The 20,659-nt window shown below is 40.9% G+C and overlaps 1 protein-coding gene across 1 annotated transcript in view; it reads left to right on the top strand.

The window, feature by feature from the left end:
• Nucleotides 1-20,659, top strand: part of LOC311254588 (integrin alpha-5-like) — a 46,723-nt gene that overhangs the window by 22,052 nt on the left and 4,012 nt on the right. Inside the window, exons 12-26 of the mRNA XM_084348450.1 lie at nt 49-257; nt 854-1,045; nt 1,137-1,182; nt 1,269-1,382; nt 3,432-3,487; nt 4,036-4,193; nt 6,198-6,335; nt 11,424-11,491; nt 15,953-16,103; nt 16,809-16,901; nt 17,344-17,423; nt 17,701-17,781; nt 17,874-17,979; nt 18,105-18,263; nt 18,401-18,508. Of these exons, the coding sequence (XP_084204576.1) occupies nt 49-257; nt 854-1,045; nt 1,137-1,182; nt 1,269-1,382; nt 3,432-3,487; nt 4,036-4,193; nt 6,198-6,335; nt 11,424-11,491; nt 15,953-16,103; nt 16,809-16,901; nt 17,344-17,423; nt 17,701-17,781; nt 17,874-17,979; nt 18,105-18,263; nt 18,401-18,508 (1,759 nt within the window). The remainder of the gene's footprint in view (nt 1-48; nt 258-853; nt 1,046-1,136; nt 1,183-1,268; nt 1,383-3,431; nt 3,488-4,035; nt 4,194-6,197; nt 6,336-11,423; nt 11,492-15,952; nt 16,104-16,808; nt 16,902-17,343; nt 17,424-17,700; nt 17,782-17,873; nt 17,980-18,104; nt 18,264-18,400; nt 18,509-20,659) is intronic.

A 20,659-nucleotide genomic window follows, 5' to 3' on the forward strand; every position in this document is an offset into this window, starting at 1 on the left:
TGTTTTGTGTCTATATCCCAACATTGCCTATTCTCCTTGCCTCCCTAGTTTGGATGACCTGGTGGTGGGAGCTCCAATGTTCATGCGTCGAGGGTCCAATGGGCGTCTGGAGGAGCTTGGCAAGGTGTACGTGTACCTGCAGAGAGGCCCTCTGCTGCTTGAACCAAGCCAGTCCCACCTCCTCGGTCAACAGGCCTTTGGCCGGTTCGGCACCTCGCTGGCTCCTTTGGGTGATCTCAACCAGGATGGTTTTAATGGTAACAGTAGCAGTGATTGGATAGCAGTGATTTTATCAATTTACAATGATATGAAGCAGGGGAAAGCAAATCTTCACATTTGACAAGCTACTGTAGTAGTCTAACTCAGTGGATGTAGACTGCTTAAGCCTTCCATTGGGCGTCCCTGTCACTACGGGAAACAACAACAACCTCCAAGCTAGCAACCTACATGCTGAAAACTGCAAGTAAGCCTAACCCTAACCTCTTCACCAACGTTACGAACATAAACAAGCGAGCAACTGTAACCTTTTCTTTTACAGGGATTTAGCCATTTTAATGCCAGCGTTTGCCTCCCCATGTGCAAGTTCCCCCCAACGCTATTTAGCATGGGCACCGTCACTTCATCCTAGGCTTTACGCCGGCCAAGATGATTGTGACTGGTTTAAAGAAATGCAAACCAGCCTGACCTTTCTCCAGTGCTGACACAGTGCTGTAGAGATACGTACTGTAGGTCTGGCTATGCAATATCAATTGTAGAACTAACTTATGTTATATATCTTATATATTGGTTGTGTAACCACATTTTGAGAAGTCATTAGATTCTTCTCATGTGTGTTGTTGCTGTTTATAATCAGACATGGCCATCGGCTGTCCGTACGGAGGAGACGACCAGCATGGATTGGTTCTCATTTATAATGGTCATGCCAGAGGACTGATGGACACGCCCACTCAGACTCTCTCTGGCCAATGGGCTTCCAGCTCTTTTCCAGCCAGTTTTGGCTTTGCTCTGCGAGGCAACAAAGATCTGGATCAGAACGGCTACCCAGGTACTGCAGGAAATAGTCCAACACCGGGTGTCTATTAACACTTTATCCTCCTCTTTGATATCTTCATTTAACTCACTTTCCCTTGTTTCAGATCTGATTGTTGGTGCTTTTGGGGCTGATAAAGCAGTCTTATACAGGTATGTTACAGCACATAGGAGTGCACTAAGAAATATATAGACAATTCTTTGTATTCTGATTTTTCATGGTCTGTGTTTCCAATCAGGGCTCGGCCAATAGTGAGTGCCAGCGCGTCTCTTACAGTGCAGCCGACCATGTTCAACCAGGAGGAGAAGACGTGTGAGCTGTTAACAGGGAATGAAACCGTCGCTGTGTCTTGGTATGGACATCAACTATTTTCCTTGAAAACATTACAGCTCCACGTCTATATTTATAGCAGGGTTTTATCCAGCACACTGTGTCCAAGGAAATATCTTTAATGGTTGAACAAAAAGCTTAAGAGTTTAAGAGCCGTTAAAGTGAGCAGTTGTGACTATAACAGAACATGGAAAAGTCTTGCAAATGTTATGTAACACACATCTTAGTTCAATTTCAGCTTTCCAAACTTTACCTCACGAGAATGTCAAATGACTTCATGTTTGCCAGTTTCCTGTCCAAGCTGCTCTGAACTACACACTCAGTATTCTTAGATCCAGCGAAGAAAAAGGGGAATTTCACCCGGCTTTCAATCTCAACGAAGCTCTTTCCATAAGTTCGGTTTAACCATCGTATTAAATGTGGAACATTTTTAGACTGCTGTGAGAGGCATCTGCCAAACTGGCTGGTGTTTAAGTATCTGCCCTGTAGGTTAATACAAGAAAGTCTTGTATTCCTGTTTATTGGTGTTCTTGCTGCCGTGGAAACAAAGAGAGGATGAAGGGAACAGAGAAGAGAAAGTGGGAGAAAGGTGGAGTAGTTCTGTGGAAAGATGAGTGTAGTTATTAACATAGAAAAGGTTGGAAAAGGGTTGTAACTTTCTGGAAATTGATGAGATATTGTTTGGCATCAACAAGAATATTTAGACAGTATGAGGTTACACCTCCCTTCATGTGAGCTTTTATACGACCACGCACATATTTACATTTGTGTGCCTACATTTTTATTAAAGCATTTGACTCTTTAAAGGTCCAGTGTGTAGGATTTAAGAGGTACTATTGGCAAAATGGAATTGAATATTCATAATTGGGTTTTTATTAGTGTATAATCACCTGAAACTAAGAATAATTGTGTTTTCATTACCTTAGAATGAGCCTTTTATATCTACAGAGCGAGTTGGTCCTCTGCCAAGATGTCTGCTGTGTTTCTACAGTAGCCAGGAACAGGCAAACCAAACTCTAACTCTAGAGAAGGGGGCGTTCAGTTGGTTGCAATCTGCAAACACACGGCTAGATGCCACTAAATCCTATACACTGGACTTTTAAAGTTATAATCCTTAAGCTTTCTGTCCTGGTTGATTTTGCGATACCTGTGGTAACAGCAAGTGTAGTTTAATACTACAGCAAATACTGGTTGAGCAGCTGCTCTGTCAGGAATGCAACAGACGTGCAGCTGGTGTATCTGTTTACTGTGCATCCAAACAAACTCATGCTGTTGAAGTCAGTCAATATTAAAGGGTAACTCCACCAATTTAACACATTAAGTCACATTGTGGGTAATACAGGCGCTGGGCATTGAACAGGAATAAAAAAGCTGATACCTCTGGTTCTGCTGTATCAATTTTGATCATCTCCATAATGAGTCTAATAGTGTTAGCACAATGCTAGACCAGTGGACCAAAGTCTACATTACCCACAATGCAACACAGCCACTGAGTGACATCACTGGAGGCAATTCATCAGATTACATGCAACTTCCTCTGGAGCCACAAACGGCTTTATGGTACTTCTTTCACATATGCAGTAGTACTTCCCAGGAGCAGTAAACACACTTTAATGCGTAAAACGGGTGCTTACCCTTTAATTTCAACAGTGATCTGATTTCATGATGCACAAGGGGCAAGTAGTTTTCCACACAACATTAGTACACAGTAAAGTTGGGTACAGTAGTGACTCTTCATTTAACAGCTCACTGTACTGAAAGTGACTTTTTTCTTGTTTTGTGGTCTTTTGGTAGGCAACCTGAATCCAGTGTAGGAATGGCAGACTTGGCCACTACCAATAACAGACTGTTTAGAGAGATAATTCCTGAATGTGAATACCTTCAATAGGTTTTACAGAGAAAATGCAAACCTTAAATAGTATCAAACATGGATTTTGGTTTTATACCGTCAAGATCATAGCTTTAAATAAAAATGATATAGAAAAGAACCCATATCAGTGTAAGCACATCTCTATAAGCTCAGTGTTAAGTTGTTTTTTTCTCCACATTTTTGCCTGTGTTCAACCTCCAGTGTCAGCATCAGTTTCTGCCTGCTGGCTAATGGGAAGCACCTCCCCTCTCATCTAGGTAAGGCACACACACACACACACACACACACACACACACACACACACACACACACACACACACACACAGATGGTCCCTATTACCTTGCTTTCTTTGTGTAGCCACAAGTATGCTGGACCTCACTGTGGTCAATTTGGCAGTTAAGATCAAGATAAAAGAACAATCATGTAAATACAGGGTAACTTGGTGGGCTTCAGCAGTTTAGAGAAGTGTGTGTGTGTTTATTTTAAGTGCGTTGGTGTGTATTGTCTGTGTTCTCTGCATAGTTTTTATCATGTGGGCCACAGCAATGCCCTCTGTGTGTTTCTCTATACTGTATAGAATATAGCACATAAAGACAATTTACCATTATAATGTCAACCACTGTATGTGTGTATGTGACGCACGTGGTGAGGCATGCATGTAATATGTCAGCGCAAATATGTGCTTGTGTGCCTCTGCATACATTTACATGCATTTTTGTGTTTAATGCAGGCATATAGATGTACTGTGTGTATATTCACTGTTTTCTTGCCTTGTCTCTGTCTGTATTTGTGTATAATTTCAAGGCTTTGTGGTGGAGGTTCAGTTGGACAGTGTGAAGCAGAACCAGAAGGAGTCCATCAGGAGGACTCTGTTCCTGGACAGTCAGCAGCCTAGTTTGCTGAAGACCTTCAGCCTCGCCAATGGAGAACACTCATGCCATGACGCCAAGATCTATCTGCGGGTCAGTCACACTGGTTGTTTTCCACCTCAGTGTCAAGCAGATTGGGTTAATACGTTTGAAATGTTGGAAATGCTATTAAGGCATATTTCCATCAGATAGAATACATTTTAAACAAGAAGCTAGCAACTCTGTGTGGCTGTATTCAGGCACAGAATGCTAACATCAGCATACTAATATGTTTACATTGACAATGCTAACATACTGATGGTCACCAGTTTAGTTAAGCATGTTAGCATGCTAAGTACAGTTGAAGCCAATGCGAAGGTCATTATATATGCATGTATTTGGACATAAACCAAAGTATTGGACCATTTTAAAAATATTGACCTGATGATGGAGTAAGACGAGCTTTAAGGGATCATGAGCAGTATCAGAAATCATCCTAAAGGGAACATGGATGTTTGCACCAAATTTCTTGGCAATACATTCAATAGTTGCAGAGAAATGGCACTAAAAATCTATCTTTAAATTGTGGTTGGTCTGTTATTTTACAAGCATTTATATTATATTAAGAAAATGTCTTTGTCAAAAAATGTCAAGACAGAGAAGGTGCAGCTAAAATTTTCCACATGCTAAAATGCTAGCTTAACAGTGGTGAGTACTAACAATAGCTATGTTTTCGGCCATTATTGTAGGTGTTACCTTTCTTTGTTTTGTGATTGAGACATGAGGTAGTCGGATATGGTTAGCGATGGCACCGATTTGCTGCACTTACAATACACAGCCACTGATCCTGTTGTTCATTAGCTTGCTAACTGAGTAGCACAGAGCACACAGCCCCAGAGCCAGAGAACAGAGTCGCTGTGGCAGCAACAAGCTAACTCAGTGGCTAATGTTAGCACAAAGCACACAGCCACAGCAGTGAGCAGTAACTCACTGCCGTGCCAGATAGTCTTCAGACTAAAGTGCGCTAGTGACGGCTATTTTGCTTGTGTTTACATTATAGTGCACTTAACAAAGTTGTTTTTTTGTGACTTTTTGGTTGGATACTTTTAAAATTTAGCTCGTCTTACTGATTTCTCCAGTGTTCTCAACCCCAGCTTTATGAACTGTGTAAAGGTTTGAGTCTGCTTGAACTCCATCATACAGCTGTTTCCAGATGACCTCTTGAACCACTGTAGAACCGGTGCACATGAGCAATCCTATAATAAATAAACAGACTTATCATTTAATTTCAGTCAGATTTCATGCTGTCATGTAAACATGAAAACAAAGACAAGTATTGTGCACTAAATATTTCTCAGGCCAATCATCTCAAGCCTTTTATATCTACACAAATTTTCCGGTCCTTAATCCTGGGCCCTCGGGAGCCGGAGCCCTGCTGGTTTTCATTTCAGTCATCTAATCAGAGACCACTTTGCACCTGTGACACCAGGTGAATGTCATTAACTTGTTGCTAGGACAGAGGTTAACGTCATTTCCTAATAGGCAGGGTTTGAAGTTGCTGTTTGAAGTGCTATTTGAGGTGAACCTACTACAGTACCAATCTTCTCATCACTCAGTGGTGACCTGATCAAAGTGAATGGCTGCCAGAAACACTTAGGTCATATGTGTAGATGTTCACTGTTAGGACATAATGATCAGAGAATGCTGCTCTTTGACAGGATAAGAGATGGTTTGAGTGCCATCCCTCCACTCACCTGTCAGTCAACACTTATCTGTTTGTACACCATTTCTTCTTCCTTTTTAATCTTTTCTTTAAAGGGGCCACATCATTATGGCTGGTCGAACACAATTCATGTCACGTTTTAGAGAACTTCAAACACACTGATTTCTACATGGAGGCCAGTAGTCGCTGTAACATCTGCTTTTGATTTGGGGATTTTTTTCTTGTACATTTCCTTGGAACATGGTTTCACAATAATCTGCTCTAGAAAGCTGGAAATGTCTACCCTGATGACAAATTTCTATCCATCTTTTGCTCCTTATCGCAGTGTCAGCTTGATTCAGAGTATTGACAACTGACATCAGTTCCTCACGTGATTGCATCTCTCTCTGTTGCAGGCTGAAGAAGAGTTTCGGGACAAACTGTCTCCCATTTACATCAGCCTTAACTTCAGTCTGGATCCTCAAGCCTCAGTGGACCAGCATGGCCTCAGACCAGTCCTCAACTATCAGACAGAACAGCGTATAGAGCAGAAGGTATGTATATTAACCATAAACCATAGCCACATAAAGGGTCACACAGTGTGTTATGTCATCTACTGAAGATGGGTGGGTTCCAAACTTTTTGAAACCAGGGCACCGTTTCATTAAGACTGTTTTTCATACAAAGGTGCCAATTTCAAGTTAATTTTCCATTATTTTATATATAAGCCTGTAGTGTCAATATTTGAAGTACACTGTCAGTGTTAAAGTGCCCAAAAAGTCATACTTGAGTATACTTGGGTAAAAGTAAAGATATCGTGTTAGTATATTACTTTGGTAAACATGTCACCGATACCAACAGTACTGAAGTAAAAATCTTAAAAAAGGTTTCCCACACATATATTTTACTTGGGCAGTCCACCCAGGTATATTTGGCAGCCCATTTTAGCATTTTGGGCTTTATTGTCTATCTGAGAGAACAACGTCATCCACGATTGATCCCCTCCCATCTACTGTCAATCACAAAAGCTCTGCAGACGCTCTCTGGTATCACATCCCTCCTGAAAACGCACTGTGACACGTCCTCTCCTATTTAATGTAGACCTTCTAATGCCGTGGTTTTGTACAAACTTGTAAATGCACCTGTTGTTCGGTGCAGGTTGGCTTTGATCCACTACATATTTAACAAGCTTCCTCGACATGCAGCCTAATCATGAGGTGTTTTTTAGGCAACTTTTTAAAAAATGTACTGCTGACAAAGGAAGTAGATAATGTTGCCGGTAGAGAGAAACAGAGAGGAGAGAGAAACAGAAAGAAAAGGCAGGCCGGTGTGCATGCAATTCAGGTGGACCAAAATGTGTCTTATTTATAGACATCTTATCAACATGCTCTGTTTACAGTGACGTATTTCCCTCACTTGCTCTCACAGGGCCAGGAACCACAAATTTTGGCTATCGTAGAACTCGGATTTCCCCTAAATATCCAACCTTTAAATCCACGAAGAACTGCTCTGTTTCAGTTCTTGGAAGTTAGATTTCCAAAGCTATGAAGTGTATCTTTGTAGAGTTGTAAACTGTATCTATATATATTACATCACCACACTAAACATTTAGGCCGCACCACTTATAGGGCCACACGCCTTGCTTTTTATGAACTAAACAGATACTCACCACAATGTTTACCAGTGCAGAGAGAACTTCACAGATGGCACGATGAACAGTTTCACGAAGCCTTACCGAACAATCTAAAATCATGTACAAACGTCTGTTAAACAGCAATTCTCTGGACTATAAGTGTTTCACTTCACCCTCCATACCACAAAACATCTCCCACTGTTTACATTTGGCATGCAGGGAATTTATTTGACTGGCAGAGGCGGAGGTTACAGGCCTCCATTTTAAAATTGACATCAAATGTAAGGCCCCTCTGCAGTGCCGAACTCCATATGGTTAGAGGTTGAGGGTCAGCCCTGATAGAGAGAAGGCTGATTACTGCAGCGTGGTCTCCACTGGTAGTGTTTCCACTTTCTTACATGAAGAGATGGAAGGGTTCTGGAGGACTGGCGAGTCATGGCTCTGCAAAAACACAGAGGGATGGCTGACAGCTCCGTTTGGGTGGGGCGGCGCTCGGCTCCCACACATCTGGTTGTGGTTTGTTTATGTATTTTGCCAGTGGTCTCCTCCATCAGGGAAGAGCCAGAGCCTGAAAACGTGCACATGTTTGTGTGAGTGATATAAGGTGAAGTGAGTGTGTGATGTGGGTGTGTGAAAGTTTACATCATGTACTTGCAACTGGCTGTTTTTAAGAGAATACACCAACTTTTCCAGCCTAGAAACTTTGAAAGCAACATTATGAATTCCATCTGTTCTCTCTTCTTCTCATGTGAAGGGAATTAATCAGCTTTTCATCCACTGATCAGTATGAGAACATCCTGCATGCTCCCAGTGGACTGCTTCATGCTAACACTTCAGTTTACAGTGTTTAGGCTGACACTAGGCTCCATGCTGACAGTTTAGCAGACACTATGTCCAGTGGCACCAGAGGACCGGAGCCTTGCTGCTGTGTCTCACCAATCTTATGCGTACATTTAAATAGAGTGGATTTGAGTGACTTTTCCTGATCCACCAGGAGTTCATCAGTACAGTAAATGAAAGGATTGTACTTCAGGAAATGAAAATCATGGTTTTGCTGCCGTCAAACTGTTAAATGTTTGATAATGTGGTGGTGATGATGCAGTGCAGTGCTGTGTAGTGTAATGTTAAGTCATCGCTGGGTGTGGTCACACTGCAACCGGCCACAGTTCTGACCACACCTACAGTTAAAATTATACGGCTTCAGATTTTCATGATGTCAAACCCCATTATTGACAGTATTAACGTTTCTCACTAATAGCCATATAATGTCTTTACATTCTGTAACTGACTCTCCACATGGTAGTTTTATTGTTACTGGTGGGGTCCGCCTTTCTCTACAGGGTTTAAATTGCACATCCACAAGGTTTGAATGTTTTCGTCTCTTTTTAGTACTTGCCACAGATATAATTTAATTTACACAATAAAGAGGCTAATTAATTGATAATAAAATAAAATTTGTTCTAATATTCTGTCACATTTACAACAATTCTTCTTAAAAGTTTACTATCTTTGAGGTAGAAAACACAACGAGCAACCATACAGAAGAAACCGATCCTCTGTGTTTCAGCGTATCCTCTTGCCAGTTTTAATACCTTTGAGAAATGCTATGGGAGTGTCTGACCGTTCTTATAGCACTGACCTGAGGTCATTACTGTATGTGGTGAGAGAGAAGGAACATGCATCACAGGATATTTGAGCGGGTTGATGACTAAGAGCATTGATGTTAGACATTTAGTTGGAGTGTGTAATTTTTTCCTGCACTTGATTCTCCACCTTTTCAGTGCTGCTCTGTAATTAGAGCAAATGCTCTGATGGATGTAGGTCTGTCTGTGTGTCTGAGTAAGCCACTTGTTGATCTGCCTGGATAGTTTATATCTTCGATTTGGCTTTTTTCAATTCATCAAAAAAAAAAAAAAAAAATCACCACACAGGTGAAGTGCAAGCTGCTACTTTTGCATAAATCATAACCAAGTTTTCAACTTGCGCGCAAGGGATTCACAAGAAAACATACATCCATGTAGAAAAGGACAAAAGTCGATGCTTGCACTGCACTAAAAAATCATAACACACAGAGTAATAATTGACTTGATATGCAGTTTAAGATGTCCTGTCAACAGTTTTAGAGATATGTCTTTCATAATGGTGGTCAAAGGGGAATTTTTTGGCAGCAGTTGGACTTTTTCACTTCAATAACACAAGTGGCCACTTGGAAAAAATTGCAGGATGACTGAGTGGTGGCTGTGTAATCATCAGCCACACAGAAATGTGATGAACTGTAAATGTGTCAAATGACCAATCCCTTATCCCCCATTACAAAATCAATTTAATCATGTTGTTTTTTTTTCTTTTCCTTGCTATTTGTTCTAAATGAATTGACTTTTTAAGTATAATTTTTTTACTAATAATGAAGGATGCTTAGCTTGACATCATTTTTTAATCTACAGATTTATACAAAAGTAATCCCTCTCAGTTATGACCCACTATAAGTGTGTGGCGTTGTCTGCAGAGACCCTGTAATTTCTTTTTTTCCGCATTATTTTGCTGTGTGCAGGACGTTTCTGGGCATCAGCAAGTCTGGAGAAAGATAGTTGATTGTTGAGTCTCATTCCCACATTGTCAACGCTCAACCTGGGAATGAGACTTAACAATCAATTATCTCTCTCCAGAACTGCTTAGGCCTACTGCACCTTTGAATGTTGTGTTTACAAACAGCAACTGACAAATCCTGCAAGCTATGCCGTTTGGGCAAGGGATTATTTCATTCATTTGCTGGCAGGAGAAGGGAGTAGGAGAATTATGACAGAGTAATCTATGCTCAGTGGATAAATTATTTCCCAAAGTAAATCAGCTTTATTAAGTCAATGACACTTCTCTTTAAAAATGTAGTACTGCAGTTACCGTTTAATAAAATCATTTGCATCCTTACTGTAAATATTGAAGTATTATAATAAATCTTAATTCAGATTCTTGATTTGGTGCTGATATCTGTGTTTTCACTGCACATCTTGAAATTGACCAACAGGCCAACCGTGTGCGCTGTGCGCTGTCCCTTTAAGAGCTGCAGGGAAACATGGGTCACATAGATGAAACATATGGGAAGATAAAGAGATGAAAGTGAAAAATACATGAAAAGTGGTTTGAAGGGAGGGAGGATAAGTTGGGACTCATCACTTGATCTTAGTAAGTCTATTACAGAGTGCGTGTGCTGCTGTCTGTTTGGCGTTTAATGGCCAATAGCCTCTATAGTCTGGAGTGAATGTAAAAGCAGAATGAGGACTCTCCACTGAGACACTGTTAACCATTGCCAGGCTGATTCTCTGCTCTCTGTAGCATTCTTCTGGAATCTAATGCTTCCCATATGTTGGAGAGATGAGGGTATGGCAACAGTGACATTATGGAGCTGCATGGAGACAAAAAGGGAGAAAAGAGAGAGTGAAGTGAAAAGCTCAGGGGACACACTGCATGGACAATACCATCACATCAAATCACGTTAATCTTGTACTGTGGTTTTCACAAAGTCATTTGTCACGTGAGACTATGGAGCAGATTAAGATCATTTCCCCTTCAAATGTGAGGTTTTCTCTCCTTTTCATCGAGACTTTTCCACAAAAATGTCGAATGCGTTTAGATGGAATTCATCATCCTTTCATTCTCCTAAACCTTCACCATGTTTTCTCTGTTCTTCCTTTTCTTCTTTCCCACATGTATTACTTTTTATCCTGCAAACATGAAAGGATGCTGCTTTCACACAATGTCTTGGCTTCTGGTTGCTGCAAATATTGTTACAGTTTTGTGCATTTATGCAGGATATGTATAGTCTCTATCCTCTCTTATCCTTTCATTAAATCATGAGTTTAGTGTGCTGGCTTCTGTAAACATCCACGTCCTCGAGAGCTTTTCTTTCTCCATACCTTTGGACTCTGGATACCTCTCTCTCTTTCACCCATCATACCCATCCCTTGCTCCTCTCTCTTCCTCCATTTATCTTTTTTCCTTTTTTCCCTCTCAGGCCCAGATTCAACTGGATTGCGGAGAGGACAACATCTGTGTCCCTGACCTCAAGCTGGCTGTTTATGGGTGAGAGGAAGTCACATTTCTATTACTTTACCTGATTCAACAAACAAAACCTAAACCCTCCGTTCATGCAGTGCTAATCTGTCACTGTTTTCTCCGCCTGTGACTGTTACAACACAACAGAGACTCACCGTATTACATTTGCCATGTGAGACATCCAGTGTGTGTGTGGTGGCTCTTTTCTCTGCTGAAGTTGAAGTGATGCATTTTATGTTTTTGGTTAGTGTGGAATGAACAAAAGGAGAACTGCATGGTAAGAGCAAGCAGCAGTTACAGTCTTGGCTGAAAAGAAAAAGTAAACGAGACCTCTTACAGGAACCACACACACACAAATTGCCACAGGACAGTTTAAAACAGTTAGTTTAATCTTCTGGCCACTTGAGGGAACTAGAACAAGCTGTGAACATACATTAACATACAGTTAATATGGCTGTTAGCAGACAGTTGCCAACACATCAGCAGACACGGAGCAACATTAGCACTGAATTGGAGTTGTGTCTCTAGCCTTCCAACAAATGTAAGTTCAAAATTGACTCTCTTTTTGCTCTGTTTTGGTCTCCTCCAACCCCTGAGGAAAATATCTGGCTCTTTAGCTGCTAAATGTTTCACTTTGTTTACCTAGACTTTCAGTTGCTAACCTTGGCCATATGCTGTTCTGAGTGGGTTGAAAACAGCCCCATGGCACGAGATAGTGTTGATGAGAGCTTTGAGACTCAACCAAAACAGTGAAGTTTCAGGCAGTACAACCAAAACAATGAGCTGAAAGGTGCTAAAAAGCTCCATAGAGCGGAGGGGAACTGCAGAGTCGTCTGATGACTCTTTGCGGGGTAATCACTGCAATCACTCTGACCAGTATCAGACCGTGTCTTGTGGACATACTCTATGGTATGAACCATTGGGCTGCCAGGTCATCCCAGTTAGCCATTATTTCAAATTCAAATATTATAGATCCCACTGCTTTTCTTGAAAGAACCTTACTTTAACTCTGATTGGCTTACCCTGATATTCTGCTGCTAACTCAGTGCAGATGAAACCACGATGAATATAACATGACTGTTTAACATTTATTCAGAAGGACTATGAGTTAACAGTTTGAGTCTAGCACAGAATCTGTATTCTTTGGTTTTGTCTGTGTTTTTCCTCCGGTTGGTGTGTAAAAGAAACAGCTTGGGTGGTGCTGACACAGCAGATTGTGAGCTGTAGTTTCCCCTGTAAACATACCAACCTCTTCGGCTCAGGTCGCAGCTGTGTCTCTGGGCTAGGGAGAATGCTTGGCTCAAACTTTTAACCTGTAGCCATGTCCAACTAACACAACCAATGAAGGCAACCAATCAGAGGTCTTGCAAGAAAAGCAGTGGGATCCATAAATACATTTTAAAGGCCTCATTAGTAAATAGTATCACAGAACATGACAGTAAGAAAAAGTGACAATTCTTCACATTGTGGCATTTCCTCCTTGGAGTCCATTATGTCTATGTCTATGTTGTACTTCTGAGTGTTTTATTGGTCTCATGCCATGGCCAAGGATGAACGAAAGCTGGATGTAAATCTTCAAAAATTTTATTTAGGTACTGTGTGAAGATTTTCACCACTAGAAGTGCAATGGAGCAATGTTTTTATTAATGGGTCCCTGTTTGATGTATCATGTGCACACACATCAGGAAGTGCATGCATGCGAATTAGCTCATGAGCAACCAATAAACATTTCGGTGGATGGTTTAATGTTATTCCACTGATCATTAAGGCTTGTACGATAAATATCTGCAGGCAAGAAAATGCAGCTTTCCAAATCTTTTAGGTTGAAGAAAATGCATTCAAACATGCATATATCTTTAGAACACAAGGATATACATAATATCTTAACATTGCATGTAAACATTGCTGTGTTTACTTACAGAAATAAATATAGTTGCCATGGTTATCTGGCAGAATTTACTTTATCTGCAGGGAGAGGAAGCTTAGGAATGATATTGAAAGGAATAAACATGGTTCCGTGAGGTCGGATCATTGAGGACACAAATGATAAGACGCTGTTTACAGCTCACAACAGGCCTACGCTGGAAGAAAGAGCTCTGACTCCTGGAACATTATCTTATTATTGTTAATTAATCATATATCCTTGTTTGTGAATGGACGCCAGCCAAATATCTGGCAAAGTCTCGGTCCATTCACAAAGGGAACCCACGCTCAGACTCTCTCCTCCCAGTCAGCTCTGTTATGAGGAGTGTTTTTCATTACATGGCCATGTGATTTCTCTTAGCTGCAGAAATACAATCAGTGCGAAAAAGTCTCCCATGAAAACTCAAAGATCTGCATTTGTAGCTGCCATGGGACCAAACTGGAATGATTCAGCACTTTCACTAAACACAATTTCCCTTCACTGATTTACTATAAGACAGCAATTTTGTCTCGCTAGCCAAGAATTTGCAAATAGTGGTGTGTTTAACATTCACAATCGAGAAGTCTGCACCGGTGTTTGAGTTGTATCTTCAGGCTTAAATTATGCTTTTATGAGCTTCATGATCCACTTTAATATTTTCCCAACAAAACTCGGTTTACATCTCCATTATACGCTGCAGACTTCTGTCCGTTCTCAGCATCTGTTCAGTGTTGGTGTTAGGGTATCGGTGTTGCTTCCTCTTCATTCGCTAAACTTGCCTGGGCCTAATTAAATTCATCTGGTGGTTGTCTTACCTAGCGAGGGGTCACTGCGTCCAGACCCTCCGAAGACAGGGGGGAGGGGGGACGGAAGGGAATGAAAGAAGAACCCGGATTCTGACCCTCAACCAGACGCCTTTCTCCTCTTTCTGCTCAATAGAAACATGAATTTACTAACACAGAGTGTAGCTGCTGGGGGAGGGCTGGAGTTGGAGGGTGTCGAGAGGATTTATCACTGCACCAGAGAAAGCGTGTTTGCACACAGGGGCGTCACTGTGAACACGCGGAATGAGGAGGGGGGTCGGTTTCCTGAGACAAATCACAGTGATCAGATTTGGGTCATTTCCCAGGTCGGTCACAGACAGATATGCAGGAGAAAATGGCCTTTGGGGACTGACGAAAACAGAGATGCATTGTCTGGAAAGACTTCACGTCCCTGCTTTTCATTACGTTTTACAATTGCTTCTCGGGCATTTTGGTCATGCCCTGCACCAAGTCACTTCAAACGAACGCAGCAGCAGACATAGCACAAACTGTGCCAGCATTTCAGACAAGAGGCTGAAAGTTCTGACTGCAGTAGATAGGCTTTTCAAGGCCGACAAAAAGTAATGGCTTTGTAATAGACAGACCACTTTTAAAAATCTAACGTAGGCTAAGAGTCCACAGCCATGCTAATCTGTGAGGCTGCACATGCTGTGGCTATGAGCTAAACGCTAACATCAGCATGCTAATATGCTTGCATCGACAATGCTAACTTACTGATATTTAGGTATATGTATTCACTTCCTTTAGCCTGTTAGTAAACAAACATTTGCCAATTAGCAATAGAGCCAAAGTTAGGATGATGCAAATGTCTGCAGTTTTGAACGTATTTGGTCGTAAACAAGCAATTTTGTGGGTAGGTGAAAAGTTAATCGTCATGAATAGTTTTTTTTTTTCTTAATCTCCTGATTACACCTGTGTTCTAATTAAAGCCCTCTGTGTAGGATTGAAACATATCAGACTCTGGACTGTGCAAAAAGGGCCAGAAAACAGAAATATTATAACTGGATTGTGATTCTCTTGAGAAAAAGAACCATTTTCTGTTGCATATTCTGAGTTTGTTTGATATGTGCCATATCAGGTCAAATATGAACTCAATATTCATACTTCATGGAGACATGTATCATACAGAAAATGTATGTGCAGCATTCAATAGCTGTTGAGTCAGACAATAGTTAATTAAGTGAATATGGAACTTGGTCTGGTGTTCAGAAACAGGACTTAAATGAATGCTAATGTTGCTCCATGCTGCATTTATAAATGTGCAGCTGTTTGCTAACACAACTTTAAGGTGAAGGTAAACCAGATGTTGTGTTTACACCTTGTACTGCCTCAAGTGGCCAAAAAGTCTGAGTGCAGGTTTAACGCACTCCAACACACCTGATTCAAATGATCAGCTCGTCATGAAGCTCTGCTGAAGCCTGATAACGAGCCATTCATCTGAATCAGGTGGGCTGGAGCAGGGAAACAATGCAGGAGCCCCAGGACAAGGAAACACTGATCTCTAAAATACATTCTCCGTGTTACATCAAAGTGGTACAAACTGAATTAGAAATATTGTTTAAGTGGATATTCTCATTTTTTTTAAATATCTGACTCCATTATGAGTTCTGTATGCATCTTTTTACTACAGTATATGCAATCAGTAAAGAGAAACTCAGTCTGTATTAAAGGCCCTTCAACAGCCTTTAAAGAGGGGTTCAGTCATGACTATTAAACATTCAGAAGAAGTACAATGACGATGTTATGGTTCTCCTCCCTCAGTGACAGGACAGAGGTTTACCTGGGTGATGAAAACTCCTTGAGCCTGACCTTCAACGCCAGGAACGAGGGAGAGGGAGGGGCGTACGAGGCCGAGCTCTATGTGGTGCTGCCCCCGGAGGCCGACTACAGCGGGATAGCGCGCCACAATGCGGTGAGGCAGACAGCTGTCACTCTAACTATGGCTTTAGCTATTATTATTTTTATATTTTATAATTGTTATTATTTATTTTTGCTGGATAATTATAGTTTTCCAACTTAAAGGAAAAATTCACCCAAAAATGAAAATTCAGTCATTATCTGCTCAGCCCCATGCCGTTGGAAAGTTGGGTGACATTTTGTTGTACATAAAACATTTTTGGGGCTTCACAGCAAAACAGCGTAGCAGTATTCTCCTAAACAACTGAAGGAGATGGGGACTTTTTTGAAATGTAAATCCAAGTCTCTAGTTGCTCTTCAGACAGCACCCTGTCTGAAAGGGGTGCACAAGCTTTTAGCCTAGTAGCTACAGTGAAGATTTAGGCTTTAAAAAATAAAAATAACGTCTTTTTTAATCAGTTTCGCATCTCAGGATGTCTGGAGACTTGGATTACGCTGAATGAGCTGCACTGAGCCATTTTTGTTTAGGAAAATGCTGCAATGTTTTCCCACCAATATGGGAGCAGTATAAAAACACAGTATAAAAATCTTCTTGTGGCAGAAAACACATCATCGACCATGTCAGAAAAGCTGTAAAAGTATTAATATGTCTTATAATACAAATATGAAGTAATGTTGCAAAATGTTTTAGTTTATGTGTTTAGTTCTATAGTAATCTTAACATCAGAGTTAACAGTATTTGATGTTTGTGTTTCTCCAGAGCTTGACTCAGCTGACGTGCAGCTATGAGGCAGAAAACCAGACCCGCTATCTCGTGTGTGATCTGGGAAACCCCATGAAGTCTGCTACCAGTGTAAGAGCCAACAACGCCCACATGTTGTCTTTGGCCTTTTTCAGTTTTTGTGTCTCAAGTCAAATTGTTCTCGTATGGCGTAATTCACACACAAACTTAAAAAGTTTTTACACTGACCTGGTAAAACATACAAAACTAAATCGAACTTTCATGTAGAAAGAACATCCGCTATTTCCAAAAGCAGGGAATTATTTGAGACCAGAATAAGTCAGCTTTCATTACCACAGATAGAATCTGTTGGAATTATTATGTAAATGAGAGGAAGAAGCTGTTTTTAGATCTCCTGAAAGCTGTGGAGGGAATGTAGGAAAGTTATTGAGTGCAGAGTAAAAAAGAACAAATAAATGTAACACAAACGTAAGACTTCTTTGTAATTTTTACGTGATTAATGTGTCATGTTCCATGGATAAATTGTAAATGTTTTCTCTGGTTCATTTCCTAGTTATTGGCCGGCCTCCGCTTCACTGTGCCCAGACTGAAGGACACTTACAAAACTGTGGAGTTTGAGCTCCAAATACGAAGGTAGGTCACCTTTTAGTGAGTCAAGTACTGTAATGTGAGATCGGTTCATGTGAGGTGTCTGCGAGTGCTTGTCAGAGCACGTCTCGATGATCCCACAATGTTATGCAGTTATAATGTTTAACTGATTTTGAAGCAGCATGTTTTTATTTTGTTTTTTTAAGGTCTTAAAATCCTTTATTTACATCTAATTTAGCAGTTATTAATTGATATCTTGACGATAACATTTGACACTTTCATCAGGTTGTTAATAAATGTTGTCTCTGTCTTTCTGTTCTAGTAAAAATGCAAATAACTCAGAGAGTGAGGTGGTGCTGTACGAGCTGCAGGTAGCTGCGATGGCTGATGTCATTCTGCAGGGGTGAGGCTTCATTGCCGAGTCTTCCACTACATTACATTACCATCATATAATCAGGCTCATCATAGTGGTCCCTCTCTGTGTTTCTGTTGCAGTGTTTCTCTCCCAGACAAAGTCATCTTCCCCCCTCCCAACTGGAGTGTTAGTCAGAGTCTGAGAGAAGAGCAGGACATCGGCCCTGAGCTTCAGCAGGTCTATGAGGTACACCCAGATTTCTTACAAACCCTCCCGACATACTTTGTAGAGTGCAGAACAAATTTTTTCTGTTTTTTTAATATTGTGTTTTCAGAACCAGCATCTAAGTTGTAACTCTGTCTCTGTTCCAGTTGGTGAATAATGGTCCCAGTGTGGTCAGCCAGTCGACATTAGAGGTGAGGTGTCCTCTGAGGGCTCACGGCCACCCGCTGCTCTACCCTGTAGAGGTGCTCACTGAGGGCCCGCTCAGCTGCTCCCCAAGACACACCTTCAATGCACTGAAACTCAAGGTGAGGACACACACACACACACAAACACACACAAACAGCTTAGTTGCCATGGTGAGGTCATTATCCTCGGTCTATTCCTGGCCTTGAACATTTGATTGTGTTTGTTAATGACTCTGTTAATGTCTTTATGTCTGCAGCTCCAGCCTCCTGCAGCAGAGGGTCCCTCATCACTGAAATCCAGCACTGAGCATCACATACAGAGGAGGGAGCTGTACAGAGACCTTTTGGCTGATCAAGGAAACCTGGTGAGACAAAGAAAAGGAAATATAGTTGTAATAAATAAAAGAGAATATGTTTTCTAGGACAGTAGAAAAATAGGCCAGAATTGATGCAGCACAACCACGTTCTTCTTCCTTGTCGAAACCTACATTACCCACAATTCAACGTGACTGCAGACAAATCACTCGGAGATATTTGAAAACTGCAGTCCATTTTCGATGGATTCACCTTTTTCTTTTTTTAACTTGTTGAGAACATTTGTTCCTCATCAGGAAAGAACAGTTCACTCATGTGTCCCATAAAGACCACAGGGGGTGTTTGTTCTACTCCTTCTCTTTCCTGCTTGACTCAGCATGTGGAGGTGACGTGAGTCTGTAGAGTGGTTCGCTCTTCCAAACGCACCACAACAGAGGCTCTTAAATATAGTCAGTGGCTCTTGTGTTGGGCGTTCAGTCCCACTGGATTTCTTACGGGACTGTGTTTTCATTAGTGTGTGGAAGTGTCCTGTGTTTCAGTCCCCTGAGTGGGCTTTCAACACGCATGTAATAAACCTAAACCAAATAAAGTCCAGTCAGATTGTGGGAGGAGGTAGCTCCGGCCTCCGAACTTGAAAAAGATTTAAATGATAATGAGATTATTTCTTTCAACAGAGGAAATAGATCTGCAGTAATGAGCTCTGGTCAACCTCTCCTGCTGCTGGCTGTAATTATTTGTGAGATGAAGTTAATTAGTTTGTTGATTTAGTGGGTTGCTTTTGTGCAGCTTGCGTCACTTACTGTAATGTTTGCCAGCTAATCTCTTTCATGGTATTTTAATGAATCATCTTTTAAACTAGAGAATCTAACCACATGTTGAAGTTGCTTCCAAACCTCCAAGCTTCAGTTTTTGAAAGCTGAATGCTGAATGCATTGAAATTACTTTAGAATTACAACCAATCTGAAGTGACTGACTTCTGACAGTGTCCTGGAACCCAGAGCCTATTATGCAAAATAAACATTTAAAACATGTTATCAGATTTATTTAGCTAAAACCGTTCCATGTGTTAAAGGAGTGATAATCTAGACTGGTTTTCAGCGTTTTAATAAAATTAATGAACTGAGAAGACATGTAACAAGCCATGTTAGTGATATCCACCATGGCTGAAACAACAAAATGAGGTCCGCCTACAGACACCCAAACACGATTAAAGGAGCAAGATGTCAGACATGGTCACAATTTTGGTTTAAAACATTAAAGAAAACAGTGTGAAGAAACAACAATTATGATGTTATGTCAAAGATGTCTACTGTATGTACTGTGTCTACTGAAGTTAGCATGCTAACCAGATAGAACCTTGCCTTGTCTTGTAATACCACTTTGTGGCCTACTTCAAGAAGCGATAGTCTGACTAAAGGTGAGATTTTAGTGTTTTAACGAGCACAATAAACTCACAAATGTCCAGAAAGGAGATACACTCACATATGTTTTCCTTACCAAACAAAAAAAATACAACCGTACACCATCTGAATTCATGTTCCTCTTTTACCAAACTAAGACGAGCCAAATTATCTTGTTAATAATAATAAAGCCCGACTGAGCTGAGCCCCACTGTACGTGATGATTCCCCCTATGATCCGTGGTCCCAGTCCAGGCAGACAGAGCAGCAGTTGAAGGTTACTCTGGTGACATGCTGCCCCTTATGTCTGTTGGAACGAAGTCCTATGAATAGATCATAGATCAAAGTGCTGCCCTAAATGACTGGAGGGTGTGGTGCACAAAACACCAAATGAATTAGTGCTTACTAATGTACCAAAGATAGCCACCGCTCCTGCAAATGTAATATACATGTAATGTAATAGTACTGTTTCCGCCAGCAAAAATGTAAAATCACTTCCTGTGTGCCAAAGCTTTTATTGGGTGAAAAAGGCTACTGATACTGGTCATAGAGTATATGTTGCTCTGCTTACTGCTGTGGACTGCACTGACTGTGGCAATGACTTTCCTAATGGAGGACAATTTCTATTACAGCCTAACTTCTGATGCTTTTTTTGACTGATATTGATAGGAGTTCAAAAAATCTGCTGATGATTTATCAGCTGATCGTACTTTTTAAAAACATAACCACACAATTTAAACATAAACTCCTGATATGAATCACTGAGATTTGTTGGTTTTTACTGAGTTGGACATTTTACTCT

This window comes from Pagrus pagrus (genome assembly GCF_965226575.1).
Source record: "Pagrus pagrus genome assembly, chromosome: 3".
NCBI lineage: Eukaryota > Metazoa > Chordata > Actinopteri > Spariformes > Sparidae > Pagrus > Pagrus pagrus.